The sequence below is a fragment of the Cibotium barometz genome, chromosome 22, assembly GCF_041138505.1.
Source record: "Cibotium barometz isolate CiBa-2024 chromosome 22, ASM4113850v1, whole genome shotgun sequence".
Classification (NCBI taxonomy): Eukaryota; Viridiplantae; Streptophyta; class Polypodiopsida; order Cyatheales; family Cibotiaceae; genus Cibotium; species Cibotium barometz.
In genome coordinates, this window is record NC_141067.1 from 38,373,084 (window position 1) to 38,396,363 (window position 23,280).

General features: G+C 41.4%; 1 protein-coding gene across 1 annotated transcript; it reads left to right on the top strand.

Moving 5' to 3' along the window:
* Window positions 1-12,802: 12,802 nt before the first annotated feature.
* On the top strand, window positions 12,803-13,731 carry LOC147626582 (germin-like protein). The gene has a single exon (XM_086816636.1). It carries the CDS (start codon window positions 13,016-13,018, stop codon window positions 13,667-13,669), a length of 654 nt encoding a protein of 217 aa, XP_086672762.1. The 5' UTR covers window positions 12,803-13,015; the 3' UTR covers window positions 13,670-13,731.
* Window positions 13,732-23,280: the final 9,549 nt, after the last annotated feature.

A 23,280-nucleotide genomic window follows, 5' to 3' on the forward strand; every position in this document is an offset into this window, starting at 1 on the left:
GTCGGAAACGTGATAGGACTAGACTCCCCCCCGTCCACCAAGTTTAAGAGGAGGAGAGGAAAAGGGTAGCCCGTCAGAGAAAGAGAGAGTGGAGAGCACGTTAACGACGAGCAACACCGTCCGTTGGCGATGATCCAAGCCTTGCTCCTCCTCTTCCACTTCCTCTCCCTCCGCCCTCTTCCCCCCCACTACCCCTTAGTTTAGATAATCCACATGAACCCGCCCTTCCTAAGTCCCCTTCTCTTCTACAAGAACCCACCCCCCTCCTTTGGGCGCCCATCGTGTGCATAGGAAAGAACTATCAAAGTCAGGGGCACATCGTCGTGCCCATGCAATCTTCCATTCCTATTTCAAAGACCTCACGCCTTCATCACAGGCATGTGTGCTTGATGCTTTGATCGATCTGCCCAACATGGCCAACTGCAGGGCGCTTTCTGACATTGGGAGGTCGAAGAGAGAGGAGAGCTGGCATGGCAGTGCTACAAAGTGTTCGTCAATCCTATATAGTTTACAAGAAGAGGAACTCTGTGGATGCTTTGGCTACTCGACGGGCTATTGTGGGGCAGCCATAAGTAGCTCCCAAATGAAGGGTAAGGCTAGTGCCAGGGCAAAGGTCATTTGAGGGGTGTAAGCCTTGGTTTGTGAGGTACTCGCGTCAGTGTGACACATGTTGTTGTCGCTACCATGTTGAGTTCAAACGTTTTTATGATGTGTTCCGTTCTCTTAGTAGGCATAGAGAGTTGCCTCGTAGTCCTCGTGATTTCATCCACTCTCTTTTGTGTGCACGCACACGGAGGATGCCTAGCTCCATAGGATGCCTTGTGTGGAGAGCAATTGCACATCATGTGGTTCACTTGCACATCTACAGATGGTAGATCTTGATGCAAGTGACCAAGAGATAGTGCCATGGCAACGTTATGAGTATGTGACACACTAGCTCGAGAGTGGTGACAGTCTAGGAAGTTGCAGCTCGTGGACAAACATACACCATGTTGTCACTTCACAGCCACATTTAGGGAGCAGATCTACCCCTATATACGGCACAGTCATTGTGCCAAGTGGCAGGATCATCAGTTCCGAGCATGCCTCGCAGAGTTTCCTATTGGTGTGGTCGTCTCTGTGATTGATTTTGCAAAGAACTACACCTTCACACCTTTTCAGGAGATATAATCTGAGTATTACTTCTCAGAGCAGGTAATGGTTATATTTCATAATATTTGTTTCGTGTTTGAGCTATATTACTTATTTGATTTTTTGTGTCCTAAACGTCTGTATTGCTTACCTTACCAGGTTGCTATTATGGTCCACATTAGCTATCGACGTGCAGAGGCTCGTGTAGATGGGATAACGAGTACCCCCGAGACCCGTGTCATTATTCGAGAGTATCATTTCTATATCAGTGAAATGATCGTTCACATGATTTGGTCATTCTTTGAGACTGGTCATTCTTTGAGACTGGTCATTCTTTGAGACTGGTCACGGGAAGGGATAGCATGATGGTGCGAGCACGTGTGTGAAACATGCCCTGAGAGGTGTCATCAGCTGCGGCGGTAGGATGCTCAGCGGTTCAGAGATGCGGGCCACATAGTCGAGTGGTGCTCCCAACATTTGTATGGGAGTGCAGCATCATCGTATCCCAAACGTGATGCTTGGATTGTCATGAGATTTTTTTGGCATGTGGATGGTGGCATGATTGACTGTAGAGCCTCCCATGATTGTGACACAGTACGTGGCACCTTGGGATTACATTCCATCAGGAGCACGTGCATGGCGGCCCCCATGATTTACACACAATGATTTGCATGCTTCTGTGGAGCATGTATGGATGGCGATTGGTCACATTGTGCCTCGAGAGGATGGGCAGATGCATGGATACAGACATTCCTCTCCCCCGAGCATCCTTCACATCCTATGCTGTCTGATGAGCACACACGTCTGATGAGCACACACGTCCTGCATTCATGGTGGTCAGTTATGATGACCTGACAGATTTGCCACAGGAGGGTGATGTATTTGCTGTTATTGCCAAGCAGTGAGGCAAAAAGCGAGGGAGTAGACTACTATCTGATGAGTTGCACTAGGCCAAAGTGCATCCTTGACCAGGATACAGTGGATGATCATGGGTTTTCTTTTGACGCCCATAGCATGATTGTGGGGCAGGCCGGTTATACCAGCAGATTCGACTTCATCGGGGGGGGGGGGGGGGGGTCTTGAGTTTCAGCAGTGGAAGTGGGAGTTAGAGGCATTTCAATTCTCTCATCTAGTGGCTGCTACCAGGCTCACTCTTGATTGAGTATAGAGCCAAAAACAGAGTTCTCACCCTCGTTTTCGACTTCGAGTGGATGACCATGAGAGCATTCTAGAGCAGTTGAGAGCTAGAGAGGGTGCTGCTGACTAGATCTCTATCTTGATAGTGACTAAACTCAAACTAGCTCGGTTAGCTCACTTACATTATACTTAGATTTTTTGCGAGTGACTAAATGGGGTAGCTCATTTTCAAAATACCTTCATCTTTTGAGTTAGGGCTAAACCCAGAGTGACTGTGTTAGCTCCCATTTTGATGTACTTAGTTGATGTTTATATTATTATGAGTTTTCTCATTATTGAGGATCATTGCATTTTAGTTGATGTTCATGGTTTTCTGATTTTTTAACACTTTGGCTATCATATCGTTTGTTGAAAATCACCATCACCATATTGTTTGTTGAAAATCACCAAACTTTGCAAACACTGGGCGCTAATTACTAACCCGAATATGCTCCGATCATGACCAAACTTTGCAAGCATGTGGGGGTGGGGCCCCCCCACATGCTTGAAAAGTTGGGTCCCCATTGGAGCATGTTTGGGTATGATCTATGGGGAAGGCCCGGATTTTCCATGGCCTCTTAAGCACCAAGAGACTTGAAAAATCCACACACTGGGTGCTAATTACCAATCCAAACATACTCCGATCATGACCAAACTTTAGAAGCATGTGGGGGTGCCCCCCCACATGCTTGAAAAGTTGGGTCCCCATTGGAGCATGTTTGGGTACGATGGTATGGGAAAGGCCCGGATTTTCCATGGCCTCTTAAGCACCAAGAGACTTGAAAAATCCATACTGGCCACTAATTACCAATCCGAACATACTTTGATTGTGACCAAAATTTACAAACATGTGGGGATGGGCCCCTCCCACATGCTTGCAAAGTTTGGTTCCCATCGGAGCATGTTTGGGTATGATGGTATGGGGAAGGCCCGGATTTTCCATGGTCTCTTAATCACCAAGAGACTTGAAAAATCCGCACTGGGCACTAATTACCAATTCAAACATGCTCTGATTGTTGTGACCAATAAACTTTTCAAGCATGTGGGAATAGGTCCCCCCCACATGTTTGCAAAGTTTGGTCCCCATCATAGCATGTTTGGGTATGATGGTATGAGGAAGGCTTAGATTTTCCATGGCCTCTTAAGCACCAAGAGACTTGAAAAATTCGCACTGGGCGCTAGTTACCAATCCAAACATGCTTTGATTATGACCAAACTTTGCAAGCATGTGGGGGTGGGTCCCTCCCACATGCTTGCAAAGTTTGGTCCCCATCGGAGCATGTTTGGGTACGATGATATGGGGAAGGCCCGGATTTTCCATGGCCTCTTAAGCACCAAGAGACTTGAAAAATCCACACTAGGCGCTAATTACCAATCCAAACATCCTCCGATTATGACCAAACTTTGCAAGCATGTGGGGGTGGGTCCCCCCACATGCTTGCAAAGTTTGGTCCCCATCCGAGCATGTTTGGGTATGATGGTATGGGGAAGGCCCGGATTTTCCATGGCCTCTTATGGTATGGGGAAGGCCCGGATTTTCCATGGCCTCTTAAGCACCAAGAGACTTGAAAAATCCACACTGGCCACTAATTACCCATCCAAACATGCTTCAATTGTGACCAAACTTTACAAGCATGTGGGGGTGGGCCCCTCCCACATGCTTGCAAAGTTGGGTCCCCATTATCAGAGCATGTTTGGATACAATGGTATGGGGAAGGCCCGGATTTTCCATGGCCTCTTAAGCACCAAAAGACTTAAAAAATACACACTAGGCGCTAATTACCAATCCAAACATGCTCTGATCATGACCAAACTTTGCAAACATGTGGGGGTGGGTCCCTCCCACATGTTGAAAAGTTTGGTTCCCATGAGAGCATGTTTGGGTATGATTTTCCATGGCCTCTTAAGCACCAAGAGACTTGAAAACTCTGCACTGGATTTAGCGCTAATTATCAATCCAAACATGCTCTAATTATTGTGACCAAACTTTGCAAGCATGTGGGGGTGGGCCCCCCCACATGCTTGCAAAGTTTGGTCCCCATCATAGCATGTTTGGGTACGATGGTATGGGGAAGGCCCGGATTTTCCATGGCCTCTTAAGCACCAAGAGACTTGAAAAATCCGCATTGGGTGCTAATTACCAATCCAAACATGCTCCGATTGTGACCAAACTTTGCAAGCATGTGGGGGTGGGTCCCCCCCACATGCTTGCAAAGTTTGGTCCCCATTAGAGCATGTTTGGGTACGATGGTATGGGAAAGGCCCGGATTTTCCATGGCCTCTTAAGCACCAAGAGACTTGAAAAATCCACACTGAAGCATGTGGGGGTGGGTCCCCCCCACACGCTTGCAAAGTTTGGTCCCCATCGGAGCATGTTTGGGTACGATTGTATATGGAAGGCCCGGATTTTCCATGGCCTCTTAAGCACCAAGAGACTTGAAAAATCCACACTGGCCACTAATTACCAATCCAAACATGCTCCGATTGTGACCAAACTATGTAAACATGTGGGGGTGGGCCCCCCCACATGCTTGCAAAGTTTGGTCCCCATCATAGCATGTTTGGGTATGATGGTATGAGGAAGGCTCAGATTTTCCATGGCCTCTTAAGCACCAAGAGACTTGAAAAATCCGCACTCGGCGCTAGTTACCAATCCAAACATGCTTTGATTATTTATGACCAAACTTTGCAAGCATGTGGGGGTGGGTCCCTCCCACACGCTTGCAAAGTTTGGTCCCCATCGGAGCATGTTTGGGTACGATTGTATGGGGAAGGCCCGGATTTTCCATGGCCTCTTAAGCACCAAGAGACTTGAAAAATCCACACTGACCGCTAATTACCAATCCAAACATGCTCCGATTGTGACCAAACTCTGTAAACATGTGGGGGTGGGCCCCCCCACATGCTTGCAAAGTTTGGTTCCCATTGGAGCATGTTTGGGTACGATGGTATGGGGAAGGCCCGGATTTTTAATGGCCTCTTAAGCACCAAGAGACTTGAAAAATCCACGCTGGGTGCTAATTACCAATCCAGACATGCTCCGATTGTGACCAAACTTTGCAAGCATGTGGGTGTGGGTCCCCCCACATGTTTGCAAAGTTTGGTCCCCATCATAGCATGTTTGGGTACGATGGTATGGGGAAGGCCCGAATTTTCCATGGCCTCTTAAGCACCAAGAGACTTGAAAATTCCACACTAGGCACTAATTACCAATCCAAACATGCTCCGATTATGACCAAACTTTGCATGCATTTGGGGGTGGGCTCCCCCCACATGCTTGCAAAGTTTGGTTCCCATCGAAGAATGTTTGGATACGATGGTATGGGGAAGGCCTGGATTTTCCATGGCCTCTTAAGCACCAAGAGACCTTAAAAATCCACATTGGGCACTAATTACTAACCCAAACATGCTCCTATCATGACCAAACTTTGCAAGCATGTGGGGGTGGGCACCCCCCCACATGCTTGCAAAGTGTGGTTCCCCCCATCGGAGCATGTTTGGGTACGATGGGATGGAGATTTTCAACTAATAATTTGATATCCAAAGTGTTAAAAATTTTAAAAAAATCAAGAACATCAACTAAAATGTAATGATACTCAATAATGCCCGAGAGACTTTAAACCCTAGACCAAAGTGGCTTCTAATTTACATTCAAATAGGACCAGCTGCACAAGCCCAAGCTCTCTCACGCAAACCCTAAATGAGAGTATGTGCCACATTTGGAGTAAGGTCATGAAGGCTCGAAGTCTGGGCTAGGAGCTAGTGACAACCTACTATGACATGAAAAATTGATATCTTTCATTTTCAATTTTGTGCATATTTTGATGGTTTCTCAATGGTAATAAGGTGGAAGCTTGTCCAAGAAGATTTTGGCGCCCACAATGGAATAACGGCGTGGTGATGCGGCGGCTTAGCGGCTACCTTGATAACAACATTCTATCTTTAAATATAATGGTTTTACTTGATTTAGGATGCACACATTGTAAATGTCACAAGTATGCTTGATAAATACTTTGGTATGGTAGATAGGCTAGTGATGTGGAAAATAAAAGTGGGCCTTCATGCTCACATGGATTTTTATTGTATTATTAATATGGTATTCACCATAAGGCTACAAGTTGGGGAGTGTGGCAGGCATGTGGAGGAGTGTGTGTAGGTGCATAATTGGGAAAGATTCTTCTAGAATGCCTACATGGAAGAGGAGAATTCTGCCATGTGTAAGTGGGATCTCCACCTACATGCCACTTAGACTTGGCTATTATCTCATCACACTTTCAAAGTCAAAAAGTCTTCAATTTAATAATCAATAGAAAACTTAGCCTAAGAGGACAATTGATGGTGACATCTACCCTTATGTCACTGAAGGGCTGAAGATTTTTATGTTGTAATTTGTAACAATGGAAGAGAGGGTGATTCTCCACCTATAAAAGGAGCCCTCCTCTCCCTTTCAAATCAAGGGAATGAGCCTCCTCAATTGAGCATTTTGTGTCATTGCCATTCTCTTATCTTCAAACCCTTATTCAAACACTCTCTTTACATGTGAATGTCTCATTTAGCATTAGCTCCTCATGCTTAACCCAATTTTGGACCTCTTTGATGATTCATGATAAGTGGAATAAGGAGTTATTATCTTGGCGGGCCTGTGACTTCTCAAGGTAGCCCTTGCGTTATTGCCGCCCTCCTTTGGAGGTACCAATGGTTTTAGCGATAATGAGCATGTGGAAAGACTTTGGGGACCATAGGTAAATCTTTACAATTTTCCGCTGAGCAATGTTAACCCTTACCCTCTAGCTTGAATCATGAAGGAGATGAAAGGCAAGAGGCTATGTGAAAATTGAGGTTTCATGCAAAGAGAGAGAAGTGCAGTTTTTGTGGTCCAATACCCAAATTTCAACCGGTAATTACTCATCACTTGGGTATTGGTTTCTAAAATTGATTATATGGCTAGGAAGCTCTTTATATGCTCTTTCCACTCATATAACTAATTTCTTAATCCCTTACTTCATTGATGATCAGAATTTCTCCCAAAGTTGCTAATTTTCAGGCGAATTTTGGCAGTTTTATAGTCTTGTAGTAAAATGCTCATAACTTTTCGCTCGGTTGCCCATTTTTGAAAGTTTTTCTATAGGCGCAAAGCTCTCTTCAAGCTCTACGCACTTATGTAATTCTATTTTGTACAGTCTATATGGATTGAAAATTGTAATTCTCTGTGTATCTCTGTTTTTATAGACTTTTGGCCATTCTTTCTTCTTAATAATGATTAATTCCTCTTAATCTCTTATCAAAAAGCCAATCCCATGTGTCTTATCCTCTTGTAAGTGATTGATATATTCATTTGCTTTATTTTGAAATAAGAAAATTTTCCTTGTTACTACTCATCTTTTGGTATAAGATGTTCAACATTCCGATGTTTCAAGGATCAGAAGGAGAAGACCCAGGGAGTTATCTCCGAGAGTTTAACCGAGCATGCCGCTTGACGGGTTGGTCTATGAAGGAGAGAGCAGAAATACTTCCAGATTTCTTGGAGGGTGTGGCCTTAACTTGGCATGAGGCTTTGCCAGAGGAGCCCAATAATGATTGGGAAAGGTTGACCAAAGCAATGAAGGAGAGATTTGGGATAGTGGAGTTACCAAACCAAGAAGATTGCGGTGCCCACAATGGAATAACGGCGTGGTGATGTGGCGGCTTGGCGGCTACCTTGATAACAACATTCTATCTTCAAATATAATGGTTTTACTTGATTTAGGATGCACACATTGTAAATGCCACAAGTATGCTTGATAAATACTTTGGTATGGTAGATAGGCTAGTGATGTGGAAAATAAAAGTGGGCCTTCATGCTCACATGGATTTTTATTGTATTATTAATATGGTGTTCACCATAAGGCTACAAGTTGGGGAGTGTGGAAGGCATGTGGAGGAGTCTGTAGGTGCATAATTGGGAAAGATTCTTCTAGAATGCCTACATGGAAGAGGAGAATTCTGCCATGTGTAAGTGGGATCTCCACCTACATGCCACTTAGACTTGGCTATTATCTCATCACACTTTCAAAGTCAAAAAGTCTTCAATTTAATAATCAATAGAAGACTTAGCCTAACAGGACAATTGATGGTGACATCTACCCTTATGTCACTGAAGGGTTGAAGATTTTTATGTTGTAATTTGTAACAATGGAAGAGAGGGTGATTCTCCACCTATAAAAGGAGCCCTCCTCTCCCTTTCAAATCAAGGGAATGAGCCTCCTCAATTGAGCATTTTGTGTCATTGCAATTCTCTTATCTTCAAACCCTTATTCAAACACTCTCTTTACATGTGAATGTCTCATTTAGCATTAGCTCCTCATGCTTAACCCAATTTTGGACCTCTTTGATGATTCATGAGGAGTTATTATCTTGGCAGGCCTGTGACTTCTCAAGGTAGCCCTTGCCTTATTGCCGCCCTCCTTTGGAGGTACCAATGGTTTTAGCGGTAATGAGCATGGGGGACCATAGGTAAATCTTTACGATTGTCCGCTGAGCAATGTTAACCCTTACCCTCTAGCTTGAATCATGAAGGAGATGAAAGGCAAGAGGCTATGTGAAAATTGAGGTTTCATGCAAAGAGAGAGAAGTGCAGTTTTTGTGGTCCAATACCCAAATTTCAACCGATAATTACTCATCACTCGGGTATTGGTTTCTAAAATTGATTATATGGCTAGGAAGCTCTTTATATGCTCTTTCCACTCATATAACTAATTTCTTAATCCCTTACTTCATTGATGATCAGAATTTCTCCCAAAGTTGCTAATTTCCAGGCGAATTTTGGCAGTTTTATCGTCTTGTAGTAAAATGCTCATAACTTTTTGCTCGGTTGCCCGTTTTGAAAGTTTTTATATAGACGCGAAGCTCTGTTCAAGCTATACGCACCTATGTAATCCTCTTTTATACAGTCTATATGGATTGAAAACTGCAATTCTCTGTGTATTTCTGTTTTTATAGACTTTTGGCCATTCTTTCTTCTTAATAATGATTAATTCCTCTTAATCTCTTATCAAAAAGGCCAATCCCATGTGTCTTATCCTCTTGTAAGTGATTGCTATATTCATTTGCTTTAATATGTTTCGACCAAATCACCCAATTCGAACGGATGAACCTTACCAATATTCCCCGTATGTTTCCGTTCACATAATCCTGAGTCGGAAGATTTTCTTCCAGCAAAGAATCGCCTTGTTGTTTGGAACTGCAAGACTGGCAAAAATTCTTGCTGCTCCTGAGCCTTTTATCTTTCCTTCCATGAATTATGATCTCACCTTTGATGTGTATATCTTTATCTTAACCTAGGGAGAGAAAGGGAGGTGAGGAGACTGTGAGGTTTCATACAAGTGTGTTTTGATTCTAAGAAGTGACCGAAGTCCAAACCCCAACTTCTTGTCACACTACCATTGGGGTAGAAGGGCTACTAACATGAAGGAGTTGTTAGTTGACCCTTAATTCCTTGCACATATGTAAGTAGTGATATTAAAAAATCTAAACGACACAAAACAAGAGAAATAGATCAATTGTTATGAACCATGGGCCCATGCCTCCATTTGTGCCTAATCTCAAATTGAAAAGAGTAAAAGGAAGAGAGGTATTACTCCCAGTAAGACCAACTCAAAGACTAGAACCACGCAGTCTTCCAGGAGCGGCCCCATAGCTTGTTATTACCGAAAACCCCAATTGAACTATTAAGAATGGCTGAAGAGATAGATATGGGGTTGCGAGGGAGTTGGGAATGTCACAAACACCAAGATCGAAAGAAATGAAGCTGCATAATATTAGTAAGCTTATGAAAATATTTATGGGTGATGGAAATCCAATCCAAATTTTAGAATTTTTTGAGTCAACCTCTGAAACTTGTGGGCCCATCGATGACGACGAAAATTCGCTCTTTGTCCCTAATGTTAGATAAGAAACCTCATGAATAGTACAAAACTTAAAGCCCGAGAATAAGATCAATTTCGCTTGGGTTAAAAATGTGTTCATCCCAAGTTTTTCACAAAATTCTAATTAAATGGAGCTTAGTGGCATAGCTATATAACATTAAGCAACATGAGCCTGAAACAATGAGATGTCTCATGATCAAAACATATGAACTCTTAGTGTAAACTTTAAGAGAGGTCGATCGATGTACTATCATGCTTCTATAAAAGGGTGTATGTGACCCAAAGATGCATGATTACTTGCTCTTATCCAAGCTTTCTTCATTGGATACTAGTTGCAACACAGCCATAGAGTTTGAGGACATGTTGGAACTACCACAACTAGCTGACCCTAGCCAAATGCCAAATGATAATAGCTATCCTAGGTTTTGAGTTGTCTCATGAATCAAGAATTTAGGAAAAGCAAGTAAACAGCATGTCTGTTTTGGAGAGTTAAACACATCAAGTTAAGGTGAAAAAATGCTCTTATTATAATATTAAGTATTCTTTATTTATTTTTTGAATGTATTGGCATTTTTTCTATTCTTTATTTATTTAATAATAATCAATTTTATTAAATCTAACATGTGTATCTTTTAAAATAAATGTCAAACCAATCAACATGTTTCTTTCTTTCTTTTAACTAGCTAGTTTGTTAATTAGGGTTAGCATGCTCCATATCATTTATTTAGATGTCTACATTGATTTATTTATATACTTATGTTTAACTAGCATTTTGGCCAATAAACCTTTATTAACTTGTTTAATTAAGCCACATACATGCCAGACCAAGTGACTGGTTTATAAGCTTGCTAGTTAAACAAGTTTTCACATTCTTCAATAGCTTTTTTTATGTTATAACTAATTTCTTTTGTTCCAAAGTTACAATTCATGCCTACTAAGTTTTGTGTGCAAATTTCATACTATCATGGCTCAAAAACATAGAGACCAAATTGAATGTTGTCTAAACATATCGAAGAGTTTAACAATATCAAATATGAAAAGGGCACGTGGCACGATGTCCTCCCCTCACATAACTTTAATTAAAGAAAAGATAAAAAGAGGTAGAGTTTTGGAAAAATTCGTATCTAAATGTTAATTACATAGAAATGGAGTTTTTTTTTATATTAAAAAGGAGGAACACATGCTCTTTCATCTCTTTAAACATAAATGGAGGTTTAATACAAATCTTCTCTCTCTCTCTCTCTCTCTCTCTCTCTCTCTCTCTCTCTCTCTCTATATATATATATATATATATATATATCTTTATATATATATATATACATATGTATATATTATAAAGTAAGAGTTCCATGAAACACCCAAGTGGTAAGATTTTGGAGATTGGGGAGGCAATTTAGAGGTTCGAGGATAAGTACGCTCCTATTACTCTAGAATTTTGAGAAATATCAAGCTAGGAATTATATACATGTGAAGCACAGCACCAATTTAAATGTACATTCGGGGCATAGGCCCATAGGCCATTGGTTGTGAGCAGATGGAGTAATCCACCTTCCCACTAATCAAATTGAAGCCCGTCCCCTCACATTTTTTGAGGATTACTCCATCTTCCCACTAATCAAATTGAAGGCCCGTCCCCTCACATTTTTTGAGGATTGGGAGTGGTGGGCAGTGCTACATGAATACAATGAATATACGTATATTGAAGGGCACATCAATCAAAACACGATTTTCAACTGTCAAGGGTAGAAAATATTTTTACCCTTTTCCTTGGGACCAGGAGGCAAAAATCCGTATTATTATAACACTTTCACAATGCCGTCACGACTGTGAGGAGTCAGGACCATCCTGGACGTCGATCTCAAACAGTGAGATAAGCCCCTATGGCTGCCCCCATATGGAGTGTTGTATCTAGCCCATTTCGGTTGACATCTAGCACTGTAATCCGTGAGGCTGCTACGAAAGAAATTATTGCCCACTTGCACGAGTTCATGCCCCTAGCTATGCTGCAGTCTTGCATCAGCTGTCATGGAATGCGCCAGTGGCAAGCTGGCTAAGCCGCCTGCAAAACATGCCATATCGTATACAGATAATTTTACACAGGGTAAGTGCCTGCACTCGCCCTGCGCAGTATAAAATATGGTGAATAGTGGGCAATTCCCCTTGTAGTTAATCGCTAGCGTGGCCCAATGCTTGTGTACCTGTCTAGATAGGCTGCATGTCTATACAAAGCGTACACTATACTCAGTGTAATAAAGGCGTGATCTAATTAATGTAGATAATAAGTTGCATATTTCCACACAGATTGGGAATGCACTGAATGGGGTTCGTATTTTGCTCTATGGGTTTGCTCTGCTTGCAGCTGGGTTCAACGTCTGGAGACGTGAATGGGATCGCTCTTGAATAGGGGGAGGAGAGTACACGCTTGCTTCCACAGTATGGGCATGGGAGATTTACTACTTTCACTGTTGAGATAAAGCCCTTAAGTGATACAGCTAGCTTAGCTAGCAAGAGGTTGGATCCAGCTCAATGATGTTATTAATGATGTGTTCTTCCCTTGTGATGTGTGTATTATGCATATATAAGCATGGCTTGTGCTTGGAAGCTTAATGTTTGTACTTGTGGGGTCAGACAGTGTGTGTGTGTGTGTGTGAATGCCTACACTCTAGGTGTACAGAAAGCTCACACAGTATATATAAGCATGGCTGTAGGGTAAGGAAGCGTACACAAAGCTCACACAGTCTGGGAGTGCTTGGAAGCTTAGCTTTTGTGGGCTGTTGTTGTGTGACTGAGCTAGTGAGGTAGCTATGGCTTGTGGGTTCTACTTGTTTCTGCTTGTAGCTGCAGCTTTGTGTGGGGGTGGTAGTGTAGAAGGCGCTGATTCTGACCCATTGCAAGACTACTGCGTGGCCGACTTCACGCAGCCGCTGCACGTAACGGGGTATGCATGCAAGGAGGCGTCGGAGGTGACGGTGGAGGACTTCGTGTACCGGGGGCTGGCGAAGAGGGCGAGCACCTACAACATAAACAACGCAACGGCGACGTTGGCCTTCTCAGAGAAGTTCCCTGGCCTCAACTCGCTTGGGCTGAGCATGGCCCGTCTGGACCTCGACGTCGGCGGCATCATCCCCCCCCACACGCACCCCCGCGGCTCCGAAATCATCTTCGTCATCGAAGGCTCCCTCTACGCGGGCTTCATCGACACCGCCAACAAGCTCTTCGCGCGTGTCATCTACCCTGGCGAAGTGATGCTCTTCCCCCGTGGCCTCATCCACTTCCAGCTCAACGTCGGCAAAACGCCCGCTTTCGCCGTCGTCGCCCTCAACGGCCAAGAGCCCGGCCTCCAGTTCATCGCCAACTCCATGTTCGGCTCCCCTCTCAAACTCGAGGTCCTCCAGAAAACCTTCCTCTTGCCCCCTCAGGAGGCCCTCCACCTCCAGTCCATCTTCTCTAAGCTCTAGGTTGTTGTAACCAGTTTGTACCAATGGACGCTTAACAATATATCAGCAAGTGATTTCCCAGACTTTCGTGCCCCTCCTAGCTTGTGGTTCTTCCATGCCCCTCCTACCTTGTGGTTCTTCCACCTTGTACATTTTCTTGTTTTTTTTTTCAAAGAAGGTTCCTTTCTTTAATCTCACCCCTTACAAGTTTCTTTCATCTCACTTTTATTAGTTCCTTTTTTTTTAAAATATGTGTGGGTCGGTCGTGTACTCCTTAGGGATTGAACCCAATTTCCCAATTTTTTATCTTGGAATTTGACCGTTCTACCAACTGAACTACATGCTTGTCGGTATTACTTTTTATAAGTTTCAAACTCATGGGCCACTCTCTAGAAATCAGCACAACATAACACCTTTGATAAGTTTCAAATTTATAGCCACCCCACAACATAACACGGCTCACTCTTTTGCCCCACATGTGATTTTTTCCCCTTAATAAAAAATTGAATCTATTAGCTTGAACGGAAGATATATGGTAAGGTAAAAGTTTACAAAATAAAATCATTTCTTTTTTGTGGTGGGGGAGGAGTTTAGATACATGAACTTGTGAGAGTTTGAATCATCTCTAAGCCACACCATTTCTACATGTAAGATGTAAAAGATATGAGAAACACTTATTGTTTGGTAATAATATCAAAAGAGTGAATCTCACACAAAAGATGATTTTTATTTGGTGTGCATATATATGATGGCTAGCTTTTTAAAGTTTGGTGCACATATGACTAGTGTAACATTGACTTTTTCAAAAAATCATTTACCATGTGGCATGCTTTGTTTACAAGAAGAAGCCACATTATAGTCACATGTTAAAAAAATATTAACGTGGCCATCAGATGACATAAATGTATGTGATGCATGTCCACATCACTTATGTATGAGCCATGCCCCCATCATGTATACAGATGTTTAATTCTCTCTCTCTCTCTCTCTCTCTCTCTCTCTATAATTACATGATTTATTTGAAATATAAAGCAAACAAAGATAATAATAATCTTTAATTTATTTGAAATATAAAGCAAATGAAAATCAATTGAGATTATTATGTAATAATAAATGCCTCAAATAATAGATAGATTAATGGCAAGAAATATGCTATTATAAATTCAATCTCCCTCTCTCTCTCTCTCTCTCTCTCTCTCTCTCTCTCTCTATAATTACATGATTTATTTGAAATATAAAGCAAGCAAAGATAATAATAATCTTTAATTTATTTGAAATATAAAGCAAATGAAGATCAATTGAGATTAATATGTAATAATAAATGCCTCAAATAATAGATAGATTAATGGCAAAAATATGCTATTATAAATTCAATCTCTCTCTCTCTCTCTCTCTCTCTCTCTCTCTCTCTCTCTCTCTCTCTCTCTCTCTCTCTCTCTCTCTACAATTGCATGATTTATTTGAAATATAAAGCAAACGAAGATCAATTAAGATTATTATGTAATAATAAGTACCTCAAATAATAGATAGATGCTCTTGTTTTAGCTACAATATCCTGACCTTAGTGTTGGTCTAAAACATATGCACTAGGTTTTGCCATACAATTGTTGGTGTGTTAGCATCCTATATGTATCCTATCATCGTGTCTATGATGTATGTGACACTAATTGAAAGTCAAATCATGACTTTTTTTGTACCTTGGTTCCATTCTTTGAATGCCTTTATATCTACTATAGTGGCATTCTCTTTGGATAACTCTCAAGGCTCCTCATTGTCTCCTTCGTCTCAACATAGTCCAAAAATCCTTTACCCATCAAGAAATTGGTCATTTTGAAGTTCCAAGAATGGAAGTTTTTCTTGTCCAGTTTCTCACTAACAATCCAATTGAGTCCATCAAACATGTTTGCTTGCAACAACCAAAAGCCTACAAACAAATAGTTTATATATGCAGCATGTAACACAGTAGTATCTTTTGTGCTTGCTACATCGATACTTCAGTATAACCTACATATCACCGGATGTGACTAGAATACATGTACATACACCAAAGTTTAGCAATACATATGCAAACACTATCTACACTCCCAAAATGCACTCCTGCATCAATCGCCTTTCTACTTTGGCACTCTGTGTTTGGCATCTAGATTTCGAACGTCCACCTTCGATATTCAGCATTTGACTTTCAGCTTCTTTTGCTAACTGATTCAATCAATTGATTCATCGGCATTTAGTTTCAGCTTCCAACTAATTTATTTTTATTCTCAATTGATTCAGTGTCAGTACATCAACCGATTCAGATTTCGTCTATTAGCTATTGAAAATGTGGTGCCTAGATGCACAAGGAGTATGTATCAAGGGCAGGTGTGTGAAGGTGTGTGAACGGCCTCTTATGGAGAGGAGATATTTGGGGATATTTTGGAGTTGAGGTGGTATCACTTGTGTCCACATCTTTTGTAATCTCCTAGCTATATTAAGAGCCACATGAAAATGAAGGGTCACACTCATTGTGGCTAATCCAAGTCGTGGTCATGTGTTTATGATTCGATAAGTTGATTATCTTCACTAATCTTTTCACCCCTATCACCAAATCCATGGCTCCCTTCACATTTCATCCACCATAGCTTCATCTTACATCCATGTGAGCCCTCAAAGCATGATGTTCAATTTGGTATCATATCACTTATGATCCTAGAACATCCTCCATCATTCCCCCAAACCATTTCTTGAACCCCCCTGCATGTGTTCAATTTGGTATCATAGCACTTATGATCCTAGAACATCCTCCATCATTCTCCCAAACCATTTCTTGAACCCCCCTGCACTAATCATCCACTAATCCCTTCTTAATCACAAGCTTATCTTCTCCAAGCTTCCATGGAAGCTCCACCTGAACCTGGTTTTTTGTGCCAGACGCTACAGCCAACCATTTGGCATAGGATTTGAAAGGAGTAATCTCAACCATTGAGGCTTCAAAAGCCCTAAACCAATTTGAGGGAAAAGCTGCAAAATCGGGTGCCATTTCGTCGAGAACCTGTCGCCAATAGGTTTGTGCCATTCTGCCTTGTACCTATTGTATACAATGTTTCACCCTAATTCCTTTGACACAGAGGTGCACCTAGGGGTGCTCTAGAAGCTCACTAGAGGGCTTTGCTCAAAAGACTCAAGGAGCTGCTCACACTGATTGAAGAATTAGACCTATCCCTACTGCCGTAGCTAAAAAGCTTGAGGTATTGTGAATATTTTTAATTATAGACCTTAATCATAGTATTAAAGACTAATCCAAGCATAAGTACATGTGTTTTCTTGAACCTTTCTAAAGTGTTTGGTGGAGGGATTACTCAAATACGTCTTTTCCTCCATGAACCCACCCCATGAGAAATCATGGTTAAATTGTCATGTAATGCCTAACCTTCACTAGTGGACCTTTTCATTGATAAGTGTTGTACACTCCTTCATTGATGTGGATGCTACCAACTTGAAACATCCTACAAATCAGTAATGGATATGGCTAAGCATCTTTCACATTAAGGCAAGTGGTCATAAGTCTTTGTGTGCTAATCATTGTAAAGAGTAGACACTGCCAAGTACCACTGCATAGACCGGGACTTTGGTAAGACCCCCTACTCATCAGGGAGGAACACGATGAAATTATCAAGTTTAGTGGCATTGGATTCCACACATGGTAGTCAAAAATCATGTATGCACTCATGAAGAAAAATTTATGGGGAATAATTCAAGGGAGGGACAATCAAGCAAGCCTAGGAACTGCATGGAATGAGAAGAATGAGAGAGCCTTGGGACTCATAACACTTGCATTGGATGATGAGGTCATTCATCATATCAATGGGATTGAGAAGGCCAAGGATGCATGGGAGGAGTTAAACAAGTTGTTTGGTACATAGGCAAAACACTCCAAAGTTCATTTACTCATGTAATTGTATCAACTCAACCTAGGTACTAGCCATGATCTAACAAGTAACATCAACAAGTATAAGAGCAAGTATAAAAGCATTAAGCAACAGCTTGCCACCTTTGTAAGATGCTTGATGATGATGAAGCTAAGGCTATTTTTCTTGCTAGCTGTGAAAGGAAAGAAGAGTATGCCAACATAGTTAAAATCTTGTCTAACAACTCTACTCTAACCTTAAATGATGTACAAGCCTCATTGCTTGAACATGAGCAAAAGATGAAAAGCAAATATGAAAATGGAGCATCCTCATCAAAGGACTTGGCACTTTATGCTGGTAAAAGGGAATTCAAGACTAGATGCAATCATTGTGGCAAGTTAGGACACACATTCAACACATGCAAATTCAAAGATAAACCAAAGCGTGAATGTACGATGTGTGGGAAACTCAGACACACGAAAAGCAACTACTGGTCAAAGAATCAACCTCAACAAGTGAATGTGATGGAGGCCTCCTTTCTAAAGGAGGATATGGAAGCACTTTTTTGAAGCTATTGAGTTTTCACCCACCCCTTGTATCTTGTTGTATTGTTTCTACTCGCTGGCACCAGCCATGGTAGAATCATGTAAAGGCCAAGATGCCTAGTTCATGCGTAAGGCCAAGATTCCTAGTTGTATGTTAGGTCAAGATGCCTATGATGTGTACCTCACACCTAGATGTGTCCTATATGGCACCAAGGAGGGGTGTTGAAAATGTGGTGCCTAGATGCACAAGGAGTATGTATCAAGGGGGGGTGTGAAGGTGTGTGAACGGCCTCTTATGGGGAGAGGAGATATTTGGGGATATTTTGGAGTTGAGGTGGCATCACTTGTGTCCACATCTTTTGTAATCTCTTGGCTATATTAAGAGCCACATGAAAATGAAGGCTCACACTCATTTTGGCTAATCCAAGTCATGGTCATGTGTTTATGATTCCACAAGTTGATTATCTTCACTAATCTCTTCACCCCTATCACCAAATCCATGGCTCCCTTCACATTTCATAAACCATAGCTTCATCTTGCATCCATTGAGCCACGTTAGCTTTTGACCTATTGACGTGCTGCTGATGCCATGTCAACTTCCAACCTGCTAACCCGATGACTCCACATTCAGAGATTCTGACCTAAAGATTCTACGACCACCAATTTGGCCTAAATTTAGCTTTAACCTATAAATTGCTGATTTGGTTATGCACTACTTGTTTTACAATGTCAGTTTATGGTTCAGGAGTTGTCACCTATGCAGCTACACAAGCTCCTGACATTGCAGATCAATCGAAGGGTGAAATTCTCATCACATGTAGGATTGTCAGTTGTTGGTTCATCTAATGTAGAATTATATGATGTTATTATTCCTGACATTGATCTTGGTGATGATCTATCCTCAGCTGTTTATGCTTGATAGTAGTTGTCAACAACATTGTCTTTATGGGTTTTTTATTTGAAAGGGGACACATGATGTGTATTATTGATGGTGATGTATGTGGTCACTTATGCATTTTTCCTTTAGTTGTGCTATGTCCTAGAGACATACATGTATTATAAAGTGATGTTTTACTTGCTGATATGTATTACTTATGCTCAACTATCTCCTTGTTTGAATTGCCTCACCTTTGCAACTCATTGACACGGATGCTAATGGAGTCGGATTGTTACATTGTGCTCATCTTGGTTGCCTTGCCACTATGCATAATTCAAGGCTTGTTTACATCAATCTGTGTGGGATTACATATCCCTTTTACATTTCCATGCTAAGAGGTTGCCTTATACTCGCATGGTCTAGTTGGATGTATGCCTTAATGCCCCTACTTATCAAACTCTTTTTTCCCCTCTCATTTTCTAATAATTTCTAACCTTTTAATTCTAGTAATGTGAATACCATTCATTAATAGAAAACCATGTGCTGTTGTGAGTAAAATAGGTAATTGACGAGGGTTACCTAAGAAGATTCTCTCCCAAAATGTGTGAAATCTCAAAATTGACTTAAAAACATATTTTTTTGAAAACACATCTAGAATTCCATGTATACATTTAAAAATTACATAAATTTTGATATTTTTTTCAAGATTAAGAACATGTGTGACCTTCATGGATTTATAAACTACTATTGTTTATGATGTAAAAATAAACTTAACTTACACAGCTTAAAGAAATATCAATCTTTTTCAAATAAAATTTGATTATATAAATTTCATGAATGTAAGACACTTTTTTTAATGCACTTTCTTGGGACAAACTCTACCAATATGCATAAATATGCACATTATTTGACAAGCACTCCAAAAATATTAGAATACATAAAATTATAAGCTCCATAATTTATGAAAAAATCCTACAAACATCTTTTAGTCTATTTCTAAACCCAAATAGCAAAGCCTTGAGTATATACTTACCTTGTAAAGAGAAGGTTAGTGTAGACAAAAAGAGAGTCAGAGTTTAAGGAGGGGCCAAAGTTACTAGAAACTAACCTATCTTCGAGGCTTGCTCAAGGAGTAGTCGCATCTCGTCTGCGGGTTGTTGGTCATTGGCTATGTTCTTGGATGGCTAGCTGGCGTTCCAACTCTTGGATGCGCGAGACCTTGGTGGTGAGAAGGTCTGAAATAGTTCTTTCTCTTACCATCCTGGCAGCATCCAGTTCTTCGAAATGCCTTGTTGCTTCTTCTTGTGCTAGTCTAGCGGTGGCCTCCCTTCCCTGCGCCTCTGTAATCCTTTGAAGTCTTTGTGTAGCCAAATTCTAACTTTATTGGAGCTGCTATGTGACTTGCACCATAGCATCTTGGTGTGTAGCCATCATTATCTACATTTTGGACTTCTGTTGATGGTCTCATTGAGTGCTATAATCGTCTTGGCATTTTCTTTGTTTTTCTGTTCTCTTTTTGTTGTAGTTGGAGCACTCTTTGTTCTACTTCCTTCAAAGTTAAGGATAGTGTATGGAGTTTTCCTTGTAGCTCTTCTTCCTTGGCTAGGGAGGTTTACTTTAGCTCCTGTAGCTGTTAAGCATGGATAGCTGCTTTCTCGTAGTTATGTGTGACTTCCTTGGCTAGGGAGGTTTACTTTAGCTCCTGTTAGCTGTTAAGGATGGATAGCTGCTTTCTCCTGGTTATGTGTGACTTCCTTTTGAAGTTGCTTAATTTGGCCTGCTCTAGTTATGCTTTCAAATCTGTATTCTCTTTGATCTTTTGCACAATGGTTTGGCTCAGAACCAGATTGCATCAAGGCAAATGTGGACTCATTTTTGGGCCCTCTAAGAAATGCCAAGTCATCATTCTATTACAAAAAGGGGGATCGTGGATAACTCTATCCATAGTACTTCAAAACTATATCATGTAACATATCATTGGAAAGATCTTGATGAGAGGATTCTAACACGCCAACCTCCGACAAATTTGGAGTTTTTATGCTTAAGTTATGGCCTCCCCACCAAAAAGTAACCTCAAAAGTTTTGTAACAGAAGCCTTACCCTCATTGGTCCTTATGGATTATTCCCTAGAATCTCAAAGAGTTTAAAAGGCCCAAAAGTGAGTCCAAATTTTCCCTAATGTTGTCTTCTAGTGTTTGGTATCTGGCTTCGTACTCCTCGGCCGCCTTTAAGCTCTTTAGGATAACATTGTTATGGGTTGCTTCATCTACTCTGAGGTGCTCTTGCAATGTGTGTACTTGGCTAGTAGCCTCTTTAACCCACATTGCGATCATGAAGCATTGGGGTTGTGAGGAGATGGCACCACCATACACGTTGCTCTTGCTCTCAAAGGGAAGCACCTATTGCTACGGCCCCTTCCAGTCTAACATGTGGCAAGTTCAAGAGTTCGTCTAGTCCCTGCATAGTTTCTTGAAAGAATCTTTCATAATCCAGATTATGGAGGAAAGAAGTTTCTGGTATCACCTCCTCATCCTCTCTAGACGTCACCTTTTGCTGGGACTTGGTGTATCTTCAGTCCGTGGTTATTTTCCTATATACAGTGGCTCTTCTGTGAGTTTTACTAGGGAGCGATATAGCTTCTTCGGGTCCTCGGGGCTCTGCTAGTGTGGTAATGTTTCTAGTTCAGACTCTTTCTGCAACCCCAGTAGGTGTGTCTGACATTATGGAATTCTTGAGGTGAGAAAGATTCTTGAATATTAATTGGGCCGGACTTTGAGGAGGAGTTAGATACTGTACTTCCATCCTCTCTTGAGGTGTTGTCAAGCTGATACTCGCTAACTTGCATACTTGTGAGTAGCTATTTGCAAAAAGGTTAGGAAATCCATCCAACATTTTTAAGTAATTCTCCCTTTCAGTACCTGCTATGGACTCATCAAGAAGAAGTTCATTCTGTTGAAGACCTGGTGAGGTCCAAATCTCCTTTCTTGAACATGGTTGAAGAAGCTTCCCCTTCCAAGGCTCCATTTTCTTCAGCATCCACTCGATCCCTTCCTAGGGAAAGACTAAATGCAACTCCCTCCACCTCCCCTTGTGAGGATATGGAATCCTCGAAGCTACCACTTGTCTCCTCTTCATCGGATGACTCTGACTCTAAACTTTGGGAAGTTTAAGGTTCACCTCTACCACTTTCTTGTGACAACTCTTGATGTTGTAGTGGACCTTATTATTCTCACCTTGTAGAATAAGACCACCTGTCTCCCACTTTTGAATTGCCTTCACTTGGCGAAGCCATAGCCTACCCAATATCAATGGGTAAGCCCTAGCATTAGGCTTTGTAGAAATGACCTGGAAAGTTGTAGGCATAGAAATACCACATACATCCACTCCCAAATTCCTAACAATTCGTAAGATTTTTACCCTAGTATTATCAGCAAGTTTGATGCGATAGGGAGAGTTAGTAGAAGACAACTTTAAATCGGCATCTTTCATTGTTTTTTCACTCATGACATTGATTGACGCACCTCCATCAATGTATGCATTAGAAATTGTTTGCCCCTCAATGATGACATCAATCACAGGCACATCATCTCCTACATCAATATCCACCTTTTGAGCCATAGGAGTCCCATTATCCCTCTTCTTCTTTTTCTTAGATTCCCTTGTGCTAGCGAGCTTACCCCATTCTTTTCTGAGCTTTGGAGAGAGTGCCAAAAGCTGCCCAAATGTGATTTGTGCGGTTTTCTCCCTAAGATTTGTTAAGAGGTCAACTAAGAGATCCTTGTCCAAGAGGAAAGTCAGATTGTCCAATTTTTCTCCTAGAAGACTTTTTCTTCTTCTTATTTTTCTTCTCTTCTTCAAATTTATCTTCTTGTTCTTGTTCTTCTTCTTCTCGGCTCCTAGTTTTACAACCCCGTTAATGGCATCAATGTTTTCTCTTCTTCTTATGAGCATGTTTCCTCTAAAAGTGCTAAACTTTTATCCTCTCTTTTCCTCAATTTCGGACACTCAGTGCGACAGTGCCCGTTCTCTTGACATTCATAGCATGTGACACTACTTCTATCCCTAGGTTTATCCTCAACTCATGGAACCCTAGGTGTCCTTGTGTTGACTAAGTGTAACTTCAAATCAGCAAATTCTGCCATAAGTTATGCAATGTTATGATCCAAGGATGGAGTTTGTACCTGAGATGTTGAGGTTATCTCTACTCATAATGGGGTCGGTACACTTGGAGAAGATTGTAATATGGACTCAATATGAAGAGTGGCCTCCTTCTTCAAAGCAATACGAATAGCCTCTTTAAAATTAGTGGGATCTTTGTTAAGA